The 21,568-nt window shown below is 43.4% G+C and overlaps 1 protein-coding gene across 1 annotated transcript; it reads left to right on the forward strand.

Moving 5' to 3' along the window:
* Positions 1-123: 123 nt before the first annotated feature.
* LOC142923699 (uncharacterized) lies at positions 124-21,331 on the forward strand (the record flags this gene model as incomplete). The annotated part of the gene is made up of 4 exons (XM_076064664.1): positions 124-833; positions 7,407-7,510; positions 20,620-20,730; positions 21,129-21,331. Coding segments are annotated over exons 1-4 (1,010 nt in total), but the record flags the coding sequence as incomplete, so codon positions are not given.
* Between the last annotated feature and the right edge of the window lie 237 nt (positions 21,332-21,568).

The following is a 21,568-nucleotide window of genomic DNA, read 5'->3' on the forward strand; positions in this document are numbered from 1 at the left end:
CCCCTGATTTTTTCCCTCCTCATTTAGAATCATCATGTGATTAGAGTATTTGACTGCTGTAATTTCCACGTGATACGCCGCTCATTGAGTTATAATTTGTGATATTCAGGTCGATTCTACAAAAAAGCTTTATAGCTCAGTGGGCCTTACATAGTAAAATAAAAATAATGGTTTAGTTTAACAGTTTATCATCATCCCTCCCAGCCGAGTGAAGTCGTGCGTGGTGGAACTCGACAGAGAGATGAAGCTGCGTCCAATTGAGGCCAGACAACAGGACACTACGAGCACTCAGATGGAGCATCCAGAAGGAGCAGAGATCGAGGCGAGAGGAAAGGACATCGCGAACACTCATATGGAGCATCCAGAAGGAGCAGAGACGAGACCAAAGGACATTGTGAGCACTCAGACAGATCATCCAGAAGGAGTAGAGAGTGAGGAGAGACGACAGGGCATCGCGAGCACTCAGACGGAGTATCCTGAAGGAGCAGAGATCGAGTTGAGAGGAGAGAACATCGCAAACACTCAGATGGAGCATCCAGAAGGAGCAGAGATGAGACCAGAGGACATCGCGAGCACTCAGACAGATCATCCAGTAGGAGTAGAGAGCGAGGAGAAACGACAGGGCACCGCGAGCACTGGGACAGAGCATCCTGAAGGAGCAGAGATCGAGTCGAGAGAAGAGGACATCGCAAACACTCAGATGGAGCATTCCGAAGGAGCAGAGACGAGACTAGAAGATATCGCGAGCACTCAGACAGAGCATCCAGAAGAAGTAGAGAGCAAAAGTCGACCTCCAGAGCAATCAGACACAGACCTCGCCCTCCATACCAAAGGTAATATTTTCATCAAACAAAGGCAAAGTCTTCTTGGTTCTTTCGTTAAAGTCACATAGAATGGAAATAAAATAATAAAAATAAAATTCTCACGACGTTTCGGCCACAACACAAGAAGGCTTCTTCAGGTGAAGGAACAGAACTCTCGGGACGACAGCGCTTCAATGAACGCTGAGACGATTCGCAGCGTCTTTTAAGCTAGGTGGGAGAAGTAAAGCGCCTTGACAAAGGAGTTTACATATCAAACAGGATAATTGAGGATTGAAATAGCAGTGTTAAAGTGTTGGATCAGCAGGGTGTTCAAGTCAGAAATTAGCATGTAACTGGGAGATTAGCATGATGTTAATGTGAGGGATTAGCATGTGACTGGTCACGGAAATAGCTATGTTAAAATCAAAGTTGACATATCAACAGAGCCATTTAGTATATGGACGCTAAAGGACTGCAACTATCCAACTATCATACAATAAACCGATGTGAAAAAACTAAGTATAAACTACATCAATATAATAAATGTACTCAATATATTATTCAATAAGTTGAGCTATTAACATAAAGTAACTGGGTATACACTACACTATATAATGAATACCATATAGTAAACTAATAAAAAACTAAAATATAAACTACATCAGTGTTATCAATAAACTCTATATACTCTCCAAACAGCTGAGCTACTAACAATAAGTCGTTATACATTACAATGCCATGTGGCGAAAAAATGGGTGGCGGTTTTTTTCTTTTCAACGTTAGCACCACGGAAAGCGACGAGCTTTGTTCAGACGGACGAGTCCATCTATGCTCGGAACGAAGGAGGGCGGAGAAACAGCCACGATGCGCTGCTCTGTTCTGTGTTGCGTTACAACTATGTTATAAACTAGACTACAATACATTGCAATGGTATACCTTCCAATCTAAACTACATTGTATAATATCGTATACAGCCCAATGTAAGCTCTAACATTATGCATTATATTGATATGTCTCCAACTAAACTTTTTTCTACATTACACGACTATACACCGTAATATACACTGGGATAGACAAACCCACCATTAAATTATACAATGCGTTACTATACACTACCCTATACTTTAGACTGTAAAATAGACTTGTAATATTACACTATGTATTATTCTACCAACCCTACTGTATACCACACTGCTGTATATTCACTATACAATTACGATACCATATATTGCCTTATGAATTATGTTAAACATTACAATGTTATACTATTTATTATACAACATGCTATACCTTTGACCGTTGTGTGAATGGTATTTAGAGGCAATGCCAGGGAATGGACTGCAGTCTGAAAGTCACCGTAAAATACAATCAATTAAGAACAAAAATGGTTTATAACGTCTTTCCAATGGTTACTAGGCCAGAATCCATCTTCTCGGTTGAAATTGTCTCTGTGTTTGTATATGTGGATGGCCTCATGAACGAATGTCTCATGGTAGCCGGATGTCTTGCAGATAACCTCCGTGTCATGTGAGCCCACTAAATTATAACAGTGATCTCCCACGGCTGAGGTGTTCGTCCTACCGTGTTTCAAGTCTGCTTTATGTTCACGGATGCGGTCCGAGATATGTCGTTTGGTTTCTCCAATGTAGCTGCTACCACAGAGGCAACTTAGTTTGTAGATGCCCGGGTACTGTATGTCTGGAACCACATCTTTTACAGATGGAACCAGATCACGGATTTTATGTACTGTGTTGAATCGGACCTGGATCTTGTGTTTATTCAGGATTTTGGAGATCTTTTTTGCGATGCCCGCAATGTAGGGTAAGGTGATGGTTTTGAATGGCTCCTCAAGAGGATCCTTCTTCATGGCTGGAGTGATGGCTTTGCGGATTGTGTAGTCGGAGTAACCATTAGCCTTGAGAGCTTGGTGTATGTGCAAGAGTTCACTGGCAATGTGTTCCTGGTCGGAAATGCATTGGGCTCTATGGTATAGAGTCTTGATGAGGGAGTTCTTCTGGGACGGATGGTGGTGGGAATCTGGTTTTAAGTAAACATCCATATGCGTAGCTTTCCTGTAGACACAGTGGCTCATTGAACCATCAGGTCTCCTTTTAATTAGGACACCCAAAAAGGGTAGCTTGCCATCTTTTTCGACTTCCATGGTAAATCTGATGGCTGGGTGTATGGAATTGATGTGGTCGAGCAATTGGTCTAGAGCAGGCCGGCCATGTGGCCAGATGACAAAAGTGTCATCCACGTACCTCTTCCATAAGGTCGGGCGTCGAGTGGCAGTCTGGATGGCGTCAGTTTCAAATTTCTCCATGAAAACGTTGGCTACAACCTGAGATAGGGGGGTGCCCATTGGGGTGCCCTCAGTTTGTTTGTAGAAAGTTCCATTCCAGGTGAAGTATGTGTTGGTTAAGCAGTGTCTCACCAGGGGGGGTGCATCAGTATGCAGTCCTTGATGAACCAAGTCTTCAATGATTGCGATGGTGTCAGGTACAGGAACTTTGGTGAATTCGCTGACACTGCCTCTAAATACCGTTCACACAACGGTCAAAGGTATGGTTTATAGTATGTTGTATAATAATAAATAGTATAACATCGTAATGTTTAACATGAATCATAAGGCAATATATAGTATCGTAATTGTATAGTGAATATGCAGCAGTGTGGTATACAGTAGGGTTGGTAGAATAATACAGTGTAATATTACAAATCTAATATTTTACAGTCTAAAGCAGTGGTTCTTAACCTGGGTTCGATCGAACCCCAGGGGTTCGGTGAGTCGATCTCAGGGGTTCGGCAGAGCCCCCGCCACGGAGGTCCGGACACACTTGAATTATTGTGTAAATTTGTGATGACACACACGGCCCGCTTGGCCATCACTGGCTGCAGATGATCATGCTACACTGCTTGGCCAATCAGCGCTGCGGGGAATTTAGTGCGTACTCAGTAGTCAACGTGTGACTGTTGTTGTCGTACGTCGTGTGATTTCTTTAATATTTTATCCATACTATGTCGGGCAAAAGAAAAAAGTGGTCAGACGAATATGTACAACATGGATTCTCATGTATCACGGAACGTGATGGGAGTGAGCGTCCTATGTGCATGATTTGCAACGCCAAGTTGAGCAACTCTAGTCTTGCACCGGCAAAACTAAAGGAACACTTCTTGAAGCTGCATGGAGACGGGGAATACAAGAACACAACACTTGCTGAATTCAGGGTGAAGAGAGCCAGATTCGATGAAAGGGCCACTCTGCCTGCTCTTGGATTTGTACCTGTTAACAAACCGATCCTGACAGCATCGTACGAAATTGCTTACCTGATCGCAAAGCAGGGCAAGCCACACACCATTGGTGAAACACTTGTGAAACCAGCTGCATTAAAGATGGCGAATCTGATACTCGTAACAGCGGCCGAAGGTAAATTATCCCAAATTCCCCTTTCAAATGACACCGTCAGTGACAGAATAGAAGACATGAGTAAAGACATCTTGGCTCAAGTAGTCGCGGATCTGATTTCAAGCCCGGCAAAATTCAGCCTTCAACTCGACGAAACCACAGACGTTTCTGATCTAAGCCAGCTTGCTGTTTTTGTACGCTATGTGAAAGACGACATGATAAAAGAAGAGTTGTTATTTTGTAAGCCTCTTACAACAACAACGAAGGCAGCCGATGTGAAGAAGCTTGTGGATGACTTCTTCAGAGACAACAATCTTTCATGATTGATATGGTTTCTGCAGTTTGTACGGACGGAGCTCCAGTCATGCTGGGAAGAAAGTCTGGTTTTGGTGCGCTAGTAAAGGCCGATGCACCACACATCATTGTGACGCATTGTATTCTGCACAGGCATGCGTTGGCAACAAAAACCTTACCTCCAAAAATGGCAGAAGTATTAAAAACTGTGGTGGAATGTGTGAACTATGTGCGAAAAAGTGCTCTGAGGCACCGCATCTTCAGTGAGCTGTGTAAAGAAATGGGCTCTGAATTTGAGGTACTTCTGCTCCATTCTAATATTCGGTGGTTATCCCGGGGACAGGTGCTGAATCGTGTTTTTGCCATGCGTGTGGAATTAGCCCTGTTTTTGCAAGAGCACCAACACTGCCATGCAGATTGCTTCAAAAATCCTGAGTTCATTCTCATTTTAGCGTACATGGCTGATATATTCGCAGCTCTCAATCATCTCAATCAGCAGATGCAGGGTGGTGGAGTCAATATCATGGAAGCGGAAGAACACCTGAAGCCTTTTCAAAAAAAGCTACCATTATGGAAACGACGGACAGAGAACAATAACTTCGCAAACTTCCCGCTTATGGACGACTGTGCAAGTAAGATCGAAGATGTGTCTGGAATCGGAGATATTTCTGTATCCACGGAACTGAAGCAAACAATTGCCACGCACTTAGATGAGCTTGCAAAGTCTCTCGACGGATATTTCCCTACAAGAGAGTCATATCCAGCATGGGTGAGACAGCCGTTCACGTTTGCTGTTGAAACAGCAGATGTCAATGATGAATTCCTCGACGAAATCATTGAAATTCAGCAGAGCCAGGTTCAACAGCAACTCTTCAGAACAACAACGCTCTCAACGTTTTGGTGTCGACAAATGAACAAGTATCCAGTTATTGCTAAGAAAGCCCTGGATTTTTTTATACCATTTGTTACAACATATCTTTGTGAGCAATCCTTTTCGAGGATGCTGGACGTAAAAACGAAGAAAAGGAACAGACTTTGCTGTGAAAATGACATGAGAGTGGCACTTGCCAAGGTGAAGCCACGCATATCTGAACTGATCTCACAAAGGCAACAGCAGAAGTCACATTGATTTCCAGGTATGTAATTTGTTGTGAGTTTATGCATTGTGTTGGTTTTATTCTTTGAACAAGGTAATGTTCATGCACGGCTCATTTTGTGTACCAGTAAAAAACATATCTATGTCTTGAATTTGAAAAAAATCACATTTTATTTTTCACTAAAGAGGGGTTCGGTGAATGCGCATATGAAACTGGTGGGGTTCGGTACCTCCAACAAGGTTAAGAACCACTGGTCTAAAGTATAGGGTAGTGTATAGTAACGCATTGTATAATTCAAGGGTGGGTTTGTCTATGCCAGTGTATATTACAGTGTATAGTCGTGTAATGTAGAAAAAAGTTTAGTTGGAGACATATCAATATAATGCATAATGTTAGAGCTTACATTGGGCTGTGTATACGATATTATACAATGTAGTTTAGATTGGAAGGTATAACATTGCAATGTATAGTAGTCTAGTTTATAAAATAGTTGTAACGCAACACAGGACAGAGCAGCGCATCGTGGATGTTTCTCTCCCCTCCTCCGTTCCAAGCATAGATGGATTCGTCCGTCTGAACAAAGCTCGTCGCTTTCCGTGGTGCTAACGTTGAAAAGAAAAAACCGCCACCCATTTTTTCGCCATATGGCATTGTAATGTATAACGACTTATTGTTAGTAGCTCAGCTGATTGGACAGTATATAGAGTTTATTGATAACATTTATGTAGTTTATACTTAGTTTTTTCACATCGGTGTATTGTATGATAGTTGGGTAGTTGCAGTCCTTTAGCGTACATATACTAAATGCCTTTGTTGATATATGAACTTCGACTTTAACATAGCTATTTCCGTGACCAGTCACATGCTAATCCCTCACATTAACATCATGCTAATCTCTCAGTTACAAGCTAATTTCTGACTTTAACACCCTGCTGATCCAACACTTTAACACCACTATTTCAATGCTAAATTATCCTGTTTGATATGTAAACACCTTTGTCAAGGCGCTTTACTTCTCCCACCTAACTCAAAAGACGCTGCGAATCTTAGCAGCGTTCATTGAAGCGCTGTCGTCTCGACAGTTCTGTTCCTTCACCTGAAGAAGGCTACTTGAGTTGTGGCCGAAACGTCGTGAGAATTTTATTTTATTATGTTTTATTTGTATTATTTTATTTCCATTCTACGTGACTTTACCGAAAGAACCAAGAAGATGAATCCCTGCAGTCACGATAGCTTTAAATCGAAAATTAAAGGCGAAGTCATTGCTTGTCAGTTAAACAAGACCGCGCATCTGAAATCATGTGATGCGGTGACCGTCTTTGTTCGATGAATGGATGAACGAAGTGTGGGTGATGGTTAATGCTCCTAGACGAGATTAGCAAGTTATTGTGATTCATTTGTGGCAAGCACTCTGTAATGAGGGCATGTTGCTGCTGCTGCAGTAGAAGCGTGGGAGATTGAGGAATTCTCTCCCCCTGTTCTGCATGGGCATCTTTTTCTCCAGTTTCCTCCGATGTGTCATTGGTATTGGCCAAAATTTTACACTTCTGAAAAAGATAACTGCAAATCACTTAATTTGGACCGCACTCAGCAGCAACATCACCCCTCTACTACGGTAACTTGGTAAGACCCTCATGAACACAGAGCCTTGCGACTCAGCCAGGCTTTGTTGCAGGCTAAACCAGCCTAACGATGAGAATAATCACTACCGTCTGCGCAACTCTCTTCGCTGAGTCACGGTAAACTTTTTTCCCGAGCCTCTGTGGGAGTGCACTGCACATCGCTATCCTCCTTTGTCCCTTGCAGGGCGCCATGACCTCGTGTGGCAGCGCCACCAGAAGATGCAGGTCATGTTTGAGAACGTCCTGCCTCAGGGTTACGCCATCACGCAGAGGTGCAGCCTCGATCAGGTGCGTCCTTGTGTCTGTGTGTCTTTATGTCTGTGTGTTTTTATGTCTGTGTCGGTCTTTGTACGTGTGCTACATATACGTTGTGGGGAGTGGTGGCGCAGTGGTTAACACACTGCGCTTAGAAACGAGCGACCTGAGTTCGATTCCCGCTCAGTCACCAACACCAGTGACGATTATCTGAACCGGTCCTATGTCTCTCCTAGGTCGACTCAGCCTCAAATGAGTACCTGGTGTAGTGTATAAATATCCCAAATTGAAGAGACAAAGGTGGCCGGACGTGGTGCTGGCCACCCACCTCCTCATGTGCCGTGCTGGCCTTCAGAGGTGGTCGCTAACAGCACGTGCCCCAGCAGTCTGTTAAGACTACACGGGGGATCTTTGATCTTTGTCCTAGTTCGTGTATAAGTGCCCAGAAGATAACAACCAACTTTAATGAAGAAAATAAATCGGGAAACTGCCTGGTAGCTAATTGGGCCCTTCCTACTGAAATAAATAAATAAATCTGACAAAATTATATCGAGATGTTTACGTTTAACATTTTACATTAATGTTGGGGATCTTGTACTAAGCAACTCAATTAATTTAGAAGTCATCATTCCCATCCCCCGGCTGCCTGTCTCGCTTAATTGTTCAACGCATTGGCCAGATGTCCAAATATTGCCGTCAGTTGACTGAGTGTCGTTTTCTGTGACGATCAAACAAGTGGCGCGTTCCTCTAATGTGTGGCTTTGAGACTTTGAAAAAAAGGTACCTTAGCACTAGTTATCGTGTAGGGCTTCACTGCATTGTTCTGGGAGAGTTCCACTCGCAGTTTTTATCTTGTGCAAGGACAGTGCAATTTGGATAACAATTCTGGACAGTGGACAGGAAGTGATGTCATGATTCTTGGAGGTGGTGGTGGCTACGCTGGTGCTACACGTGGTTGGTGGATCACACACTGAGAAGATGCCGTGAATTTCAGTTCCAGTGGGCGTCAGAAAGGAGCCGCACCCTGGCTTGCCAGGAGCGGGTGGTACAGCAAATGTAGAATCCACCTGTTCCGTCTGTATAGGATATAATGTTGCCCCCTCACACAGAGCTTGGGCAATTGTTGGTAGCACCGTCTCATGGTGTGCATTGCTGCTGCCTTCCCATCTATATGTGATTCCTCCTCGTGTCTCTGAATCTCTCCCTATGTCTCTCGTCGAAAGCGAGCAAATAACTGTGCAGTGATCGGGCATTACAAATTACCATTAATATTAATTTTGATTTAAAGCCTTCGTGACTGCAGGGATTCATATTCTTGGTTCTTTCGGTAAAGTCACGTAGAAGGGAAACAATAAAATAAGAAAAATATAAAACAACAAAATTATCTGTGGTAGTAGTTACATTAGAGAAACCAAACGACATTCGTGAACATAAAGCAGACCTAAAACACGGTAGGACCAATACCTCGGCCGTGGCAGATCACTGTTATAATTCAGTAGGCTCACATGACATTGACTTCTACAAGACAGAGGTTCTTTGCAAGCCATCTGGCTACCATGAGAGATTTGTTCATGAGGCTATCCACATATACAAACACAGAGACAATTTCAACCGATAAGATGGATTCTGGCTTAGCAATCATTGGAAGGATTTGATACACCATTTCGGGTCTTAATTGATTGTTCACGCTTACGGTGGCTTTCAGACCGCATCCATTATTTTCGTCTCCCCCCTCATCTTTTCTGAACATAGATGGACTCGTCCATCTGAACAAACTGTAAAATCGCTCTACGTGGTGCTAACGTTAATAAAACCGCCACTTTTTTCAAATTTTCTTGCTGTGGTTTTCACAGCTGATGATGATTGCTTGTGTTGCAGTCGAAATGTCGTAAGAATTTTATTGTTTAAATTTTTTATTATTTTATTGTTTCCCTTCTACGTGACTTTACCGAAAGAACCAAGAATATTAATATTTTCATTATGAGACCTCCTTTGCCAGTAACAAGATATAGTAATAGGTTTTACCCTTTTAACTGGCACAAAAACTGAAACCTTTATTCAAGGCATCATGTTTGCAATAACCACAACACAAGCAGTCAAAATGCAGACAAAAGAGACAACTCAGATAATAATATGCACTGTTCTTGAATTTGATTGGTCCACACCCGAGACGGCTTTTCTTAGAGCCTAGTCTCCACTGGTGTTGGACCAGAAGACGCCAAAAGGCGTACAACTCAAAAACAGCGCACTATCAGAGTATTGAGGGCTCGGGGTAAGCATTTACATTATGAGTTCTCCTTTGCCAGTAACAAGATATAGTAAAAGGTTTTACCCTTTTAACTGGCACAAAAACTGACACCTTTATTCAAGGCATCATGTTTGCAATAACCCCAATACAAGCAGTCAAAATGCAAACAAAAGAGACAACTCTGATAATAATATGCACTGTCCTTGAATTTGATTGGTCCACACCCGAGACGGCTTTTTTTAGAGCCTAGTCTCCATTATTCCGGTGAATAATATAATATTATTCATAATATAATATTATTCATCGTGTTGTATATATAGGTGTTATGAAAATTGATGAAAATAATGAAAATTAAATGAAATTTGCAATTTGCATAATTTATCCGAAATTATGTTAATTAGTGTAATTATGTGCATAAATTATGCTGATTCGAGATATAATCGTATTAATTTATGCGAGTGGGCGTGGTTATGATAATGCAGGTCGTTATGGATTATCAGGTCGAGCCTCGGTGACTAGGATTGTGTTATGAATTGGAATGACGCAATTAATCGTATGCAGTGACGCAGGCGTTGTGAGCGTGAATGAGAGAGAGTCGATTCGACTCTGCTCTTTAATTCCGTATTATCGATAAGGACACGATTACTCTCGATTGAACATTACGAATTATGTGTGTTATGGATTATGTGTGGTGATAGTGTGCTTATGATAGGTCCCCAGGATTCAGATCTCATACGCAGAACAATATTATGCAGAATTTCAGGAAGAATCACACACAAACCTTCTGCATTAATCAATTTTATTTCTAGCTAACTTTAATTTTTGGATAATATGAAAACTCAATCTCGGGGTTTTGGAATTTCAACACAGCGTTAACATGATACCATCACGATTACGTTGTTTCACCTCGATAGCGGCACCTGTGGTTAATTCCCGACGCGTAACGCAATCAATCGGTTGTTGAGAGAGAGATTAAAAACATGCGAACTATTCTATCAAACCTTAACTTTATAATATGCAAACTCGTATGCTTGAATTGTTACACAACACGGCACTTGGTCTTTGATTCGTATCCAATCCTTAATACATCCTGATATGCGAAGTTATTATGCTTGAAATCGTCAGCACAGTACCACGTTGATGTTCGTTCATTGATTCATAACGATTATGAATTTAAAGCGTTCGACTGAAATACTTCGAATTGCCTTATCAACACCACTCGTTGGCCACAATGCTTCGTTACTTGAATTGTCACACAAAACAGCTTTCGGTCATTGATCATGCGCGGCCCTTAATGCAATTATTGTCACGTTGTTAATCAGTCATCCTATTGTCAATAGGATGACTGATTATTATGCAACGCTACTCGTTGACAGGGCACTCCAACCAGTATTATTCTTGGAGGCACAAATATGCGTTTGAATTCGTTATTTCATTCGTGGATACCGGCAAGATTATGCAGAAAGACAAATATTAACGAATGACTCAAGTATTCCTAATCAACTTCTCAACGCGACTCAATGGGTGGCGATGTTTCCTTTTGAGATCCTTATCTCGGGCCAATCTTTTAATTGATTGTGGCCAGACCCCTGACAGGGAACCAGTTGAACCCGCTCTCTATCCCCGCGAGCGGCGCTCCGTGGTGAGGAGTCAAGAATTAATCCTTGTTAATGGGTCAGTTGGTAATTTATGCGGTTAGAAGTACAGCCCCAGCACAATATTACAGAGAAAAATTATGAACACTCTTAAAAACGATGGATTATTCACTCGATCGTTGCGATGTTTCCACAATCACGGATGGTTCAATGGCTTGAGGTTTTTTTGGCTTTGTTAATGACCCGTGTGTGTGTGTTGAATGGTATGAGTGGTGAAAGAGTAGGCCAATGTTCGGAATCGATTCTTTGCGTCAAGCAGACGTCTGGTTTGTGTGTAGTGGGGGGCAGTGTATCATACGTATCAGTTGATTCTTCTTTCAGTAGTTGGTTCGGACTCGACGGACGTTGGTGAACGAGTAGATGCGTTGTTGTAGCTGAGATGACCGTCTGGTAGACGGCGTTAGAAGCACGCCCGCAGCGGCGCGCTAGTGCTCCGTCGTCGGCGGTTGTAGATTGCAGGCTCACGATTCGCTCGTGGTGGCGCTGGCCGCTAACAGCGGCAGCGGGTCGCCAATCGGCGACACTCGCCAATTCGGCGAGTTGTAGAGACGTCTCCGGCGTCGGTGATGGCTGCTCTTCTGCTGAGATGAGTTGAGCGGGTCTTCTGCTGAGATGAGTAGAGATGAGTCTTCTTCTGTTGAGCTGAGTTGAGATGAGTCTTCTTCTGTTGAGCTGAGTTGAGATGAGTCTTCTTCTGTTGAGCTGAGTTGAGATGAGTCTTCTTCTGTTGAGCTGCCCCCGAGGGCTGATGAGATGGCCCCGAGGGCTGATGAGCTGGCCCCGAGGGCTGATGAGTTGATTTCAATGCTGAAACGGCTCCTTTTTATGCCAAAAATCTCTCCCCTTCTCGGCTCCCCCTCACGAGGTGGAGCTATCTTTGATCTGATCGTATGTCGGTGGGGGGGGTTCGTGTGTCGGTGGTGGGGGGGGTTCGTGTGTCAGTTTGTATGTTTGTGTGTGTGTCATTTATGACACGGTCCTGTTCGGGTCTTTCCTCAAGCCATAAACATCAAGACAACAGACACCTCGATTCATCTTGGTGGCGTCTGGTTGTCTAATCCCTCCACCCAGAGAGAGGGGCGGGTTCCCCCCCACTTTTCCGTACGCGTTCCGACGCACAAAGAAATGGTTAAGATTTTTTTTTTAAGTTTAACATTTCACATCACAGTTGGTATCTTATCATACACAGTTATGATCCTGCTTGTGATTCATAGTATTTGATTTATTTCCAAGTGAAGATGCTCTTCCGAGCGTATGCATTTTATCACGTGCTGCAGGGAAAGACAAAGGTGGCCGGGAGCACCTCTTTATCCTTTTGACTTATATTGCTCAAATACCATTTGGTCCCATGTTCGCCAAGACTCGTGTTTGTAACTACGTCCTCCCGACACCTCTCGGTTTTACCGAGGTTCGAATTGTTATGATGGAATTATTAAAAATAAAAATAATTATCATCCTGAGTTTAAGAGGTCCATTTCTTGATTGTTGGAATCCATATCCCTTGGTTCTGTAAGGTTCTATAATGGAATGTCGTGTAAGGTTAACACGTTGTTATTATTAATATTATTTTGCAATTTTCTTTAAAACTTTCTTTGCCTGGTTGCCGTGTGTGGGGTGGGTGTGTCTCCTCATCAAACCCGGCTGGCTTTTCCAGATGGCCCCTTGTGATAAGGTGTAATTCCTGCTTCTCCGCGCTGTGAGAGAGACAAATGTGGTCGGGGTTGCTTGGAATATTGTTTAAACTCTTTCGCAAGTTTGCTCGTTGTCTCATTCCTTCTCGATAGCCTTTGATGTGACTCGGTATTCTTGCTCCAAGCTTTGTTTTAACAGTAAAGGTATTAAAGGTGAAAATCATTTGATAGCGAATTAATCATTGGATAATAATTCACTGATGTGTCTGGTGGCCTGTTCTTAATTGGAGTGAGCGTTAGGCTCGCTACTTTTATCTTATTCTTGTTGTTGCCTTTTAATTTTTTTGTTGTTGTTTTACTGGAAAATATGGAAAAGAATATGTATACGATTTACCCTGTTGGCGTCTGGTGTCTGCTCTCTTGGTGTTCTGACCTCGGGGGGACCTTTCCTAAGGGGCCCATCAAACTCTTGTTCATCTGGAGATTTTCGCCGATAGCTGTTACATCCTCGCCTCGAGAGTTTTATTATTTCTTTATTTCTTAATGGTCTGTTTATGACCGACATCTGGTTTTTCGTGTTTCTGGCTTACGGGTTTGATTCATTATTAAAAATATATATATATATTGTTTGTCACGAAAGAAAGGAAAAAGAAATCTAGGTGTATGCATCCGTAAATATTCTTACGGATATTAATTGTGGAAAAAGGGCCGTATACAACATTCCGCCCTTTTAAAAATGATCGGTGGTCTGCCACCGGTTATTTTTAATATTAAAGAAAAATGCCTTTTTCCACCATGAACCATCGATTGTCTTCAAGTTTGTGATTTTTCCTTACAATGCGCGCGTACGTGTCACAGCATGATTACATTTGAAAAAAAAAAAAGAACAGGAAAAAAAATAAAGGCAACATGTTACATCGGTTGTTATCAATTATTGCTTTGATTTTTGTTTCAGTTCCTGGGAAACACTGGATAGCGGTTTCGAGCCCGGTGGTACACCGTTTCCCTCCTGGCATCTCTTTGTTTAATGTTTACCAAGTTATTGGCAACCTTACTGCCACGTTTGGTCAAAAGTACAGAATAATTTTTCTCATGACCAGGTATTTTAGAGTAACCTGTGACCTTTCCATGCAACATCATCACATCGTCGTTTTGGTCCATCGTCGGTATGGCTTTAGCCAAATGAGCACGGTTCCTTGGTTCGTATTGGTAAAATTTTTATCCCTCGCCTTCCCTGTGGGTTTATGTGGCGTGAAGCCATGTCGTACGCCACCAGGATTAGTACACAACACGAGTTTCCGTGCTCGACTGTTGGGGTCATTTGCCTTCTCCGCAGCCATGTGCAGATTTGCTGACTCCGTACCACGATCCGATTCCGTGCCTCGATTCGATTCCATGTTTTTGCGTGTGCTGGATTCCCACACATTCCCCAATCCATCATGGATTTTTGTCTCCGTAACGCGTTTCCCTGGCACTTTTACTGTACTCTCACGCAATTTTGCGACACAATTGATCGCGTTTCCATTTACCAAACAAGCATGTTTCTCCTCCCGATCCTGTTGGTTATCATTTCCTGTTAGATCACGCTTCATGGTTAATTTTCTTTGTTCAATAGGTGGGTTCACCACGGGAGCGACTCTCGCGTTCCCCACCACATCAAAGCGTGTGCATGGCGCATTTAGTTTTCCACAATCATGGTTCCCCTCCTGGTTCTGTTTGTAACCTCCAACCTGCTTGATTTTTTCAAAGGGCTGTGATTTTTTTTTCAGATCAGCGGATACCTCTTTCCCTGTCATTTTCCTCTCAACCAGTGTGAGCGATTTATCACGTGCCCATGTCACCCTCTTTGTTACAGCCAAGCCATGTGTGCCCCTTGTGTATCGTGGAATGGGGAATCGGCGTGATTCTGCTCTTGGCCTATACACGCCGTGATTCTCGCGATTATGTGTATTCGTGTGTCGTGGCCGCCCATTCTCTATGTGCCACTGTCGACCGTAATTGTTATCTCGCCATCTGTGTGGGTAATTTTGGCCGGCTGTGTGCCGTGGAATTGAGCACTGGTCTGACTTTGCTCGTGGTCTCCACACGTTGCGATTCTCGCAAATACGCGTCCCTGCATGCTGCGATCGCTCCTGGTCTGCGTGCCATTGTCTCGTGTAATTGTTATTTGACCACCCGTGTATGTAATTATGTTGGTAATCCGTGGGTGCTTTTTGTTTTCTGCACTGTGGGCCTGCGTGCATCAAATGCCTCACATGTTTTTTATTTTCCTCTGATAGGCTGGTTGCCTTGTCCCGTTCACTGTGTGCTGTGAAATCATTGTTTTTAGCCCGGTACAGCCAAGCCATGTGTGCCCGATCCACTATGTGGTCTAAGGAGGCTGTCTCTGGATTCAAGACCATTCCCACAATTTCTGTAATCTCTGGACTCAAAGATCCAAAAAACATAATTTTGAACCTTTTGTCACCTTCGTGATACTGATCCACATCGCCCGCATAGTACGCTCTTTTAAATCGCATGAGGTAATCCCGAGGATCCTCGTCTGCACACTGGGTCATAGATTTTGCAGCGTTAAATCCCTCAGACAGTGTTGAATATTCTCCAAACTTCCGAATCACTGCCAGGCTCAGCTTTTTAAAATCGTTCCGAACCTCGTATGGTAGCAACTTTACCCATGATATGGACTGTCCATGCAAGCTGCGTTTCAGCAAACTCGCTTTTTCATCCGTTTTCCTCAGACCCCTGATCATTGCTTCTGCTTCTACCGTTGCGATGTGAGTGTGAATGTCCCTGTTCTTATTGTGTGGATCAAAATAGGGAATTCTGACGAGAGCTTTGTCCATCAATTTCAGAGTGTTACTACTGAACGAGTATTCGGAAAGTTGATCATCGTCATCCGAGTCAGATTCGGATGAGTCATTAACATCACGGTGGCGTTGCTTAACATGATTTTTGTAGTGTATTTTGCGCCTGTAACGTGGGTCAACTTTGCTCGGTGACTCATGTTTGTCCCATGGCTCATACTTATGTGGTTTTTGTGGGGTGTTTGATTTATATTTGTCTGGTGCGTCGTGCCTGTCGCGATGTTTGTGTCGGCCGTCTGTGCGTGGTGTGCGTTTTCCTGGAGAGTTGCCTCGGAGCTTCGGCTCCGCCCTTTCTCGCGTTATTAGTACAGAATCTCCTGGTGATTTAGTTTTAATATTCTGTCTCACTCTGACTTCGGGGTTATCAGTCCCACCTGTTTCTTTTCCGAAATGTTCCTCCTCCCATAATCTCTGTTTGTCTGTCTGTGCGAGAGGGTCTGAGTTCAGCGTAGTTATTCCTGATGTTTTAACATCGTGTTCGCTTTTCTCCCATTTTATCCAGTTCTTAAGCAGTGTCCCAATGTCATCAATACAGCTCCCCTTCCATGTGTCTCCCTGATTTGTTTGCTCTGTAGCAGATCGGCCTGACCTTTTTGGTACAAGTTCCCAATATCCCGCAATCCACTCAAAAATTACTCTTAATACGAGCATCTCTGGAATTTCACTTCAGAGTGCATATCAAAACAGTTGTATCCAGAATGCATCAGTTCGACTCATGAGACTCTGGTATTCCCTTCAGAGCACGTATAAAAACACTTGTATCACAGGATGTGGTCAGTTTGACTCGAGCAAATAATCTTACTTCAACTGTCTTTGTTATACCCTGCTACTCTGGAATTTCCTTCAGAGTGCGTTTTTTGTTTGTTTTACACCCGTTACAGTCACAGGGCAATGTAGATCATAAAACCTTGGTTAATACAACAGTGATTTGTTTCTTAATTCAAGCATAAACTGTCTGCGAGAGATCCCGGACGAGCCCCCAATATGTTGTATATATAGGTGTTATGAAAATTGATGAAAATAATGAAAATTAAATGAAATTTGCAATTTGCATAATTTATCCGAAATTATGTTAATTAGTGCATAAATTATGCTGATTCGAGAGATAATCGTATTAATTTATGCGAGTGGGCGTGGTTATGATAATGCAGGTCGTTATGGATTATCAGGTCGAGCCTCGGTGACTAGGATTGTGTTATGAATTGGAATGACGCAATTAATCGTATGCAGTGACGCAGGCGTTGTGAGCGTGAATGAGAGAGAGTCGATTCGACTCTGCTCTTTAATTCCGTATTATCGATAAGGACACGATTACTCTCGATTGAACATTACGAATTATGTGTGTTATGGATTATGTGTGGTGATAGTGTGCTTATGATAGGTCCCCAGGATTCAGATCTCATACGCAGAACAATATTATGCAGAATTTCAGGAAGAATCACACACAAACCTTCTGCATTAATCAATTTTATTTCTAGCTAACTTTAATTTTTGGATAATATGAAAACTCAATCTCGGGGTTTTGGAATTTCAACACAGCGTTAACATGATACCATCACGATTACGTTGTTTCACCTCGATAGCGGCACCTGTGGTTAATTCCCGACGCGTAACGCAATCAATCGGTTGTTGAGAGAGAGATTAAAAACATGCAAACTATTCTATCAAACCTTAACTTTATAATATGCAACTCGTATGGTTGAATTGTTACACAACACGGCACTTGGTCTTTGATTCGTATCCAATCCTTAATACATCCTGATATGCGAAGTTATTATGCTTGAAATCGTCAGCACAGTACCACGTTGATGTTCGTTCATTGATTCATAACGATTATGAATTTAAAGCGTTCGACTGAAATACTTCGAATTGCCTTATCAACACCACTCGTTGGCCACAATGCTTCGTTACTTGAATTGTCACACAAAACAGCTTTCGGTCATTGATCATGCGCGGCCCTTAATGCAATTATTGTCACGTTGTTAATCAGTCATCCTATTGTCAATAGGATGACTGATTATTATGCAACGCTACTCGTTGACAGGGCACTCCAACCAGTATTATTCTTGGAGGCACAAATATGCGTTTGAATTCGTTATTTCATTCGTGGATACCGGCAAGATTATGCAGAAAGACAAATATTAACGAACGACTCAAGTATTCCTAATCAACTTCTCAACGCGACTCAATGGGTGGCGATGTTTCCTTTTGAGATCCTTATCTCGGGCCAATCTTTTAATTGATTGTGGCCAGACCCCTGACAGGGAACCGGTTGAACCGCTCTCTATCCCCGCGAGCGGCGCTCCGTGGTGAGGAGTCAAGAATTAATCCTTGTTAATGGGTCAGTTGGTAATTTATGCGGTTAGAAGTACAGCCCCAGCACAATATTACAGAGAAAAATTATGAACACTCTTAAAAACGATGGATTATTCACTCGATCGTTGCGATGTTTCCACAATCACGGATGGTTCAATGGCTTGAGGTTTTTTTGGCTTTGTTAATGACCCGTGTGTGTGTGTTGAATGGTATGAGTGGTGAAAGAGTAGGCCAATGTTCGGAATCGATTCTTTGCGTCAAGCAGACGTCTGGTTTGTGTGTAGTGGGGGGCAGTGTATCATACGTATCAGTTGATTCTTCTTTCAGTAGTTGGTTCGGACTCGACGGACGTTGGTGAACGAGTAGATGCGTTGTTGTAGCTGAGATGACCGTCTGGTAGACGGCGTTAGAAGCACGCCCGCAGCGGCGCGCTGGTGCTCCGTCGTCGGCGGTTGTAGATTGCAGGCTCACGATTCGCTCGTGGTGGCGCTGGCCGCTAACAGCGGCAGCGGGTCGCCAATCGGCGACACTCGCCAATTCGGCGATTTGTAGAGACGTCTCCGGCGTCGGTGATGGCTGCTCTTCTGCTGAGATGAGTTGAGCGGGTCTTCTGCTGAGATGAGTAGAGATGAGTCTTCTTCTGTTGAGCTGAGTTGAGATGAGTCTTCTTCTGTTGAGCTGAGTTGAGATGAGTCTTCTTCTGTTGAGCTGAGTTGAGATGAGTCTTCTTCTGTTGAGCTGCCCCCGAGGGCTGATGAGATGACCCCGAGGGCTGATGAGCTGGCCCCGAGGGCTGATGAGTTGATTTCAATGCTGAAACGGCTCCTTTTTATGCCAAAAATCTCTCCCCTTCTCGGCTCCCCCTCACGAGGTGGAGCTATCTTTGATCTGATCGTATGTCGGTGGGGGGGGTTCGTGTGTCGGTGGTGGGGGGGGTTCGTGTGTCAGTGTGTATGTTTGTGTGTGTGTCATTTATGACACGGTCCTGTTCGGGTCTTTCCTCAAGCCATAAACATCAAGACAACAGACACCTCGATTCATCTTGGTGGCGTCTGGTTGTCTAATCCCTCCACCCAGAGAGAGGGGCGGGTTCCCCCCCCCCCTTTTCCGTACGCGTTCCGACGCACAAAGAAATGGTTAAGATTTTTTTTTTTAAGTTTAACATTTCACATCACAGTTGGTATCTTATCATACACAGTTATGATCCTGCTTGTGATTCATAGTATTTGATTTATTTCCAAGTGAAGATGCTCTTCCGAGCGTATGCATTTTATCACGTGCTGCAGGGAAAGACAAAGGTGGCCGGGAGCACCTCTTTATCCTTTTGACTTATATTGCTCAAATACCATTTGGTCCCATGTTCGCCAAGACTCGTGTTTGTAACTACGTCCTCCCGACACCTCTCGGTTTTACCGAGGTTCGAATTGTTATGATGGAATTATTAAAAAGAAAAATAATTATCATCCTGAGTTTAAGAGGTCCATTTCTTGATTGTTGGAATCCATATCCCTTGGTTCTGTAAGGTTCTATAATGGAATGTCGTGTAAGGTTAACACGTTGTTATTATTAATATTATTTTGCAATTTTCTTTAAAACTTTCTTTGCCTGGTTGCCGTGTGTGGGGTGGGTGTGTCTCCTCATCAAACCCGGCTGGCTTTTCCAGATGGCCCCTTGTGATAAGGTGTAATTCCTGCTTCTCCGCGCTGTGAGAGAGACAAATGTGGTCGGGGTTGCTTGGAATATTGTTTAAACTCTTTCGCAAGTTTGCTCGTTGTCTCATTCCTTCTCGATAGCCTTTGATGTGACTCGGTATTCTTGCTCCAAGCTTTGTTTTAACAGTAAAGGTATTAAAGGTGAAAATCATTTGATAGCGAATTAATCATTGGATAATAATTCACTGATGTGTCTGGTGGCCTGTTCTTAATTGGAGTGAGCGTTAGGCTCGCTACTTTTATCTTATTCTTGTTGTTGCCTTTTAATTTTTTTGTTGTTGTTTTACTGGAAAATAAGGAAAAGAATATGTATACGATTTACCCTGTTGGCGTCTGGTGTCTGCTCTCTTGGTGTTCTGACCTCGGGGGGACCTTTCCTAAGGGGCCCATCAAACTCTTGTTCATCTGGAGATTTTCGCCGATAGCTGTTACATCCTCGCCTCGAGAGTTTTATTATTTCTTTATTTCTTAATGGTCTGTTTATGACCGACATCTGGTTTTTCGTGTTTCTGGCTTACGGGTTTGATTCATTATTAAATATATATATATTGTTTGTCACGAAAGAAAGGAAAAAGAAATCTAGGTGTATGCATCCGTAAATATTCTTACGGATATTAATTGTGGAAAAAGGGCCGTATACAACATTCGGAGTAAGTTGTTGTTATTTGGCTAATCGCACAAAGTGAACCTTCTGTCCCGTGGATGGGAATGTATAGGAGGAAGACGAGTTTTGGAAGAGCATGATCAGTGACTACCTCAAGCCTCTGGAGGAAGATGACGATCACAGGAAACGCGTGAAGCAGGAACTCTTCGAGATAAGAAACAAGGTACTGGCAACGCGTCATCGCGAGTACCGGAGATGCTTCGATAACAGAAAAATTGCGTTCCAGCGACAACGCGTTGTGCAAACAGCAGGCGTTAAGCGAGTACTTATCGTACTTGGCATGCGGTATAAGAAGATTTAAACGACATTGAATTACCTATGCCTTATTATTCCTACGAATTAATTGTTAATTGTTCCAATAATCCGCTAATCCTGTAAAATACATGAACAATAAAACAATAACAACAGAAGTGACTATTTGGCGTCGAGAGTGGACAGTGGGGGGGGGGGGGGGGAAATGAACGCACAAAGAGGGGATCCATAAACAGCCCGGGGTCATCCCCCCCGCCACTCGGCCAATGCAATGTAAATCAGGCCTGGTCTGTCTGTCCCAACGTGCAGGGCACTTTCGTCTACTTCATGATCAATGCACTGTGGCTGGTGGCGACCCTGGCACTGCAGTTCGTGGGAGCCGACCTCTACATCCAGATCCCGAGCACGAAGAACGAGGGGACGGTCATCGACGTGCTGCCCCTCGCCTTCATGTTCCTCATCACCTTCTCCAGCATGCTCATTGTCCAGTTCCTGGCCATGCTGTACCACAGGTGAGGAGGAGGGGAGGGGGTCGACCCATGCGTGGCCATAGGGGGTGTGTGTGCATGCCGACTCAGTGACCAACAACAGTAACGATTATCTGAAATGGTCCTGGACCTCCCCCCTTGTGCCGTACCGGCCTTCATAGGTGCCGCTCGCTGACAGCACTTGCCCCAACAGTATCTTAAGGCTATCCAGGAGATCCTTGTCTTTGCCTTTATGTGAGTGTGGGCAGTGTGCTTATGACC

Source organism: Petromyzon marinus, unplaced genomic scaffold, assembly GCF_048934315.1.
Source record: "Petromyzon marinus isolate PM22_M1 ecotype Great Lakes invasive population unplaced genomic scaffold, UKy_Petmar_22M1.pri1.0 PM_Scaffold_587, whole genome shotgun sequence".
Classification (NCBI taxonomy): Eukaryota; Metazoa; Chordata; class Hyperoartia; order Petromyzontiformes; family Petromyzontidae; genus Petromyzon; species Petromyzon marinus.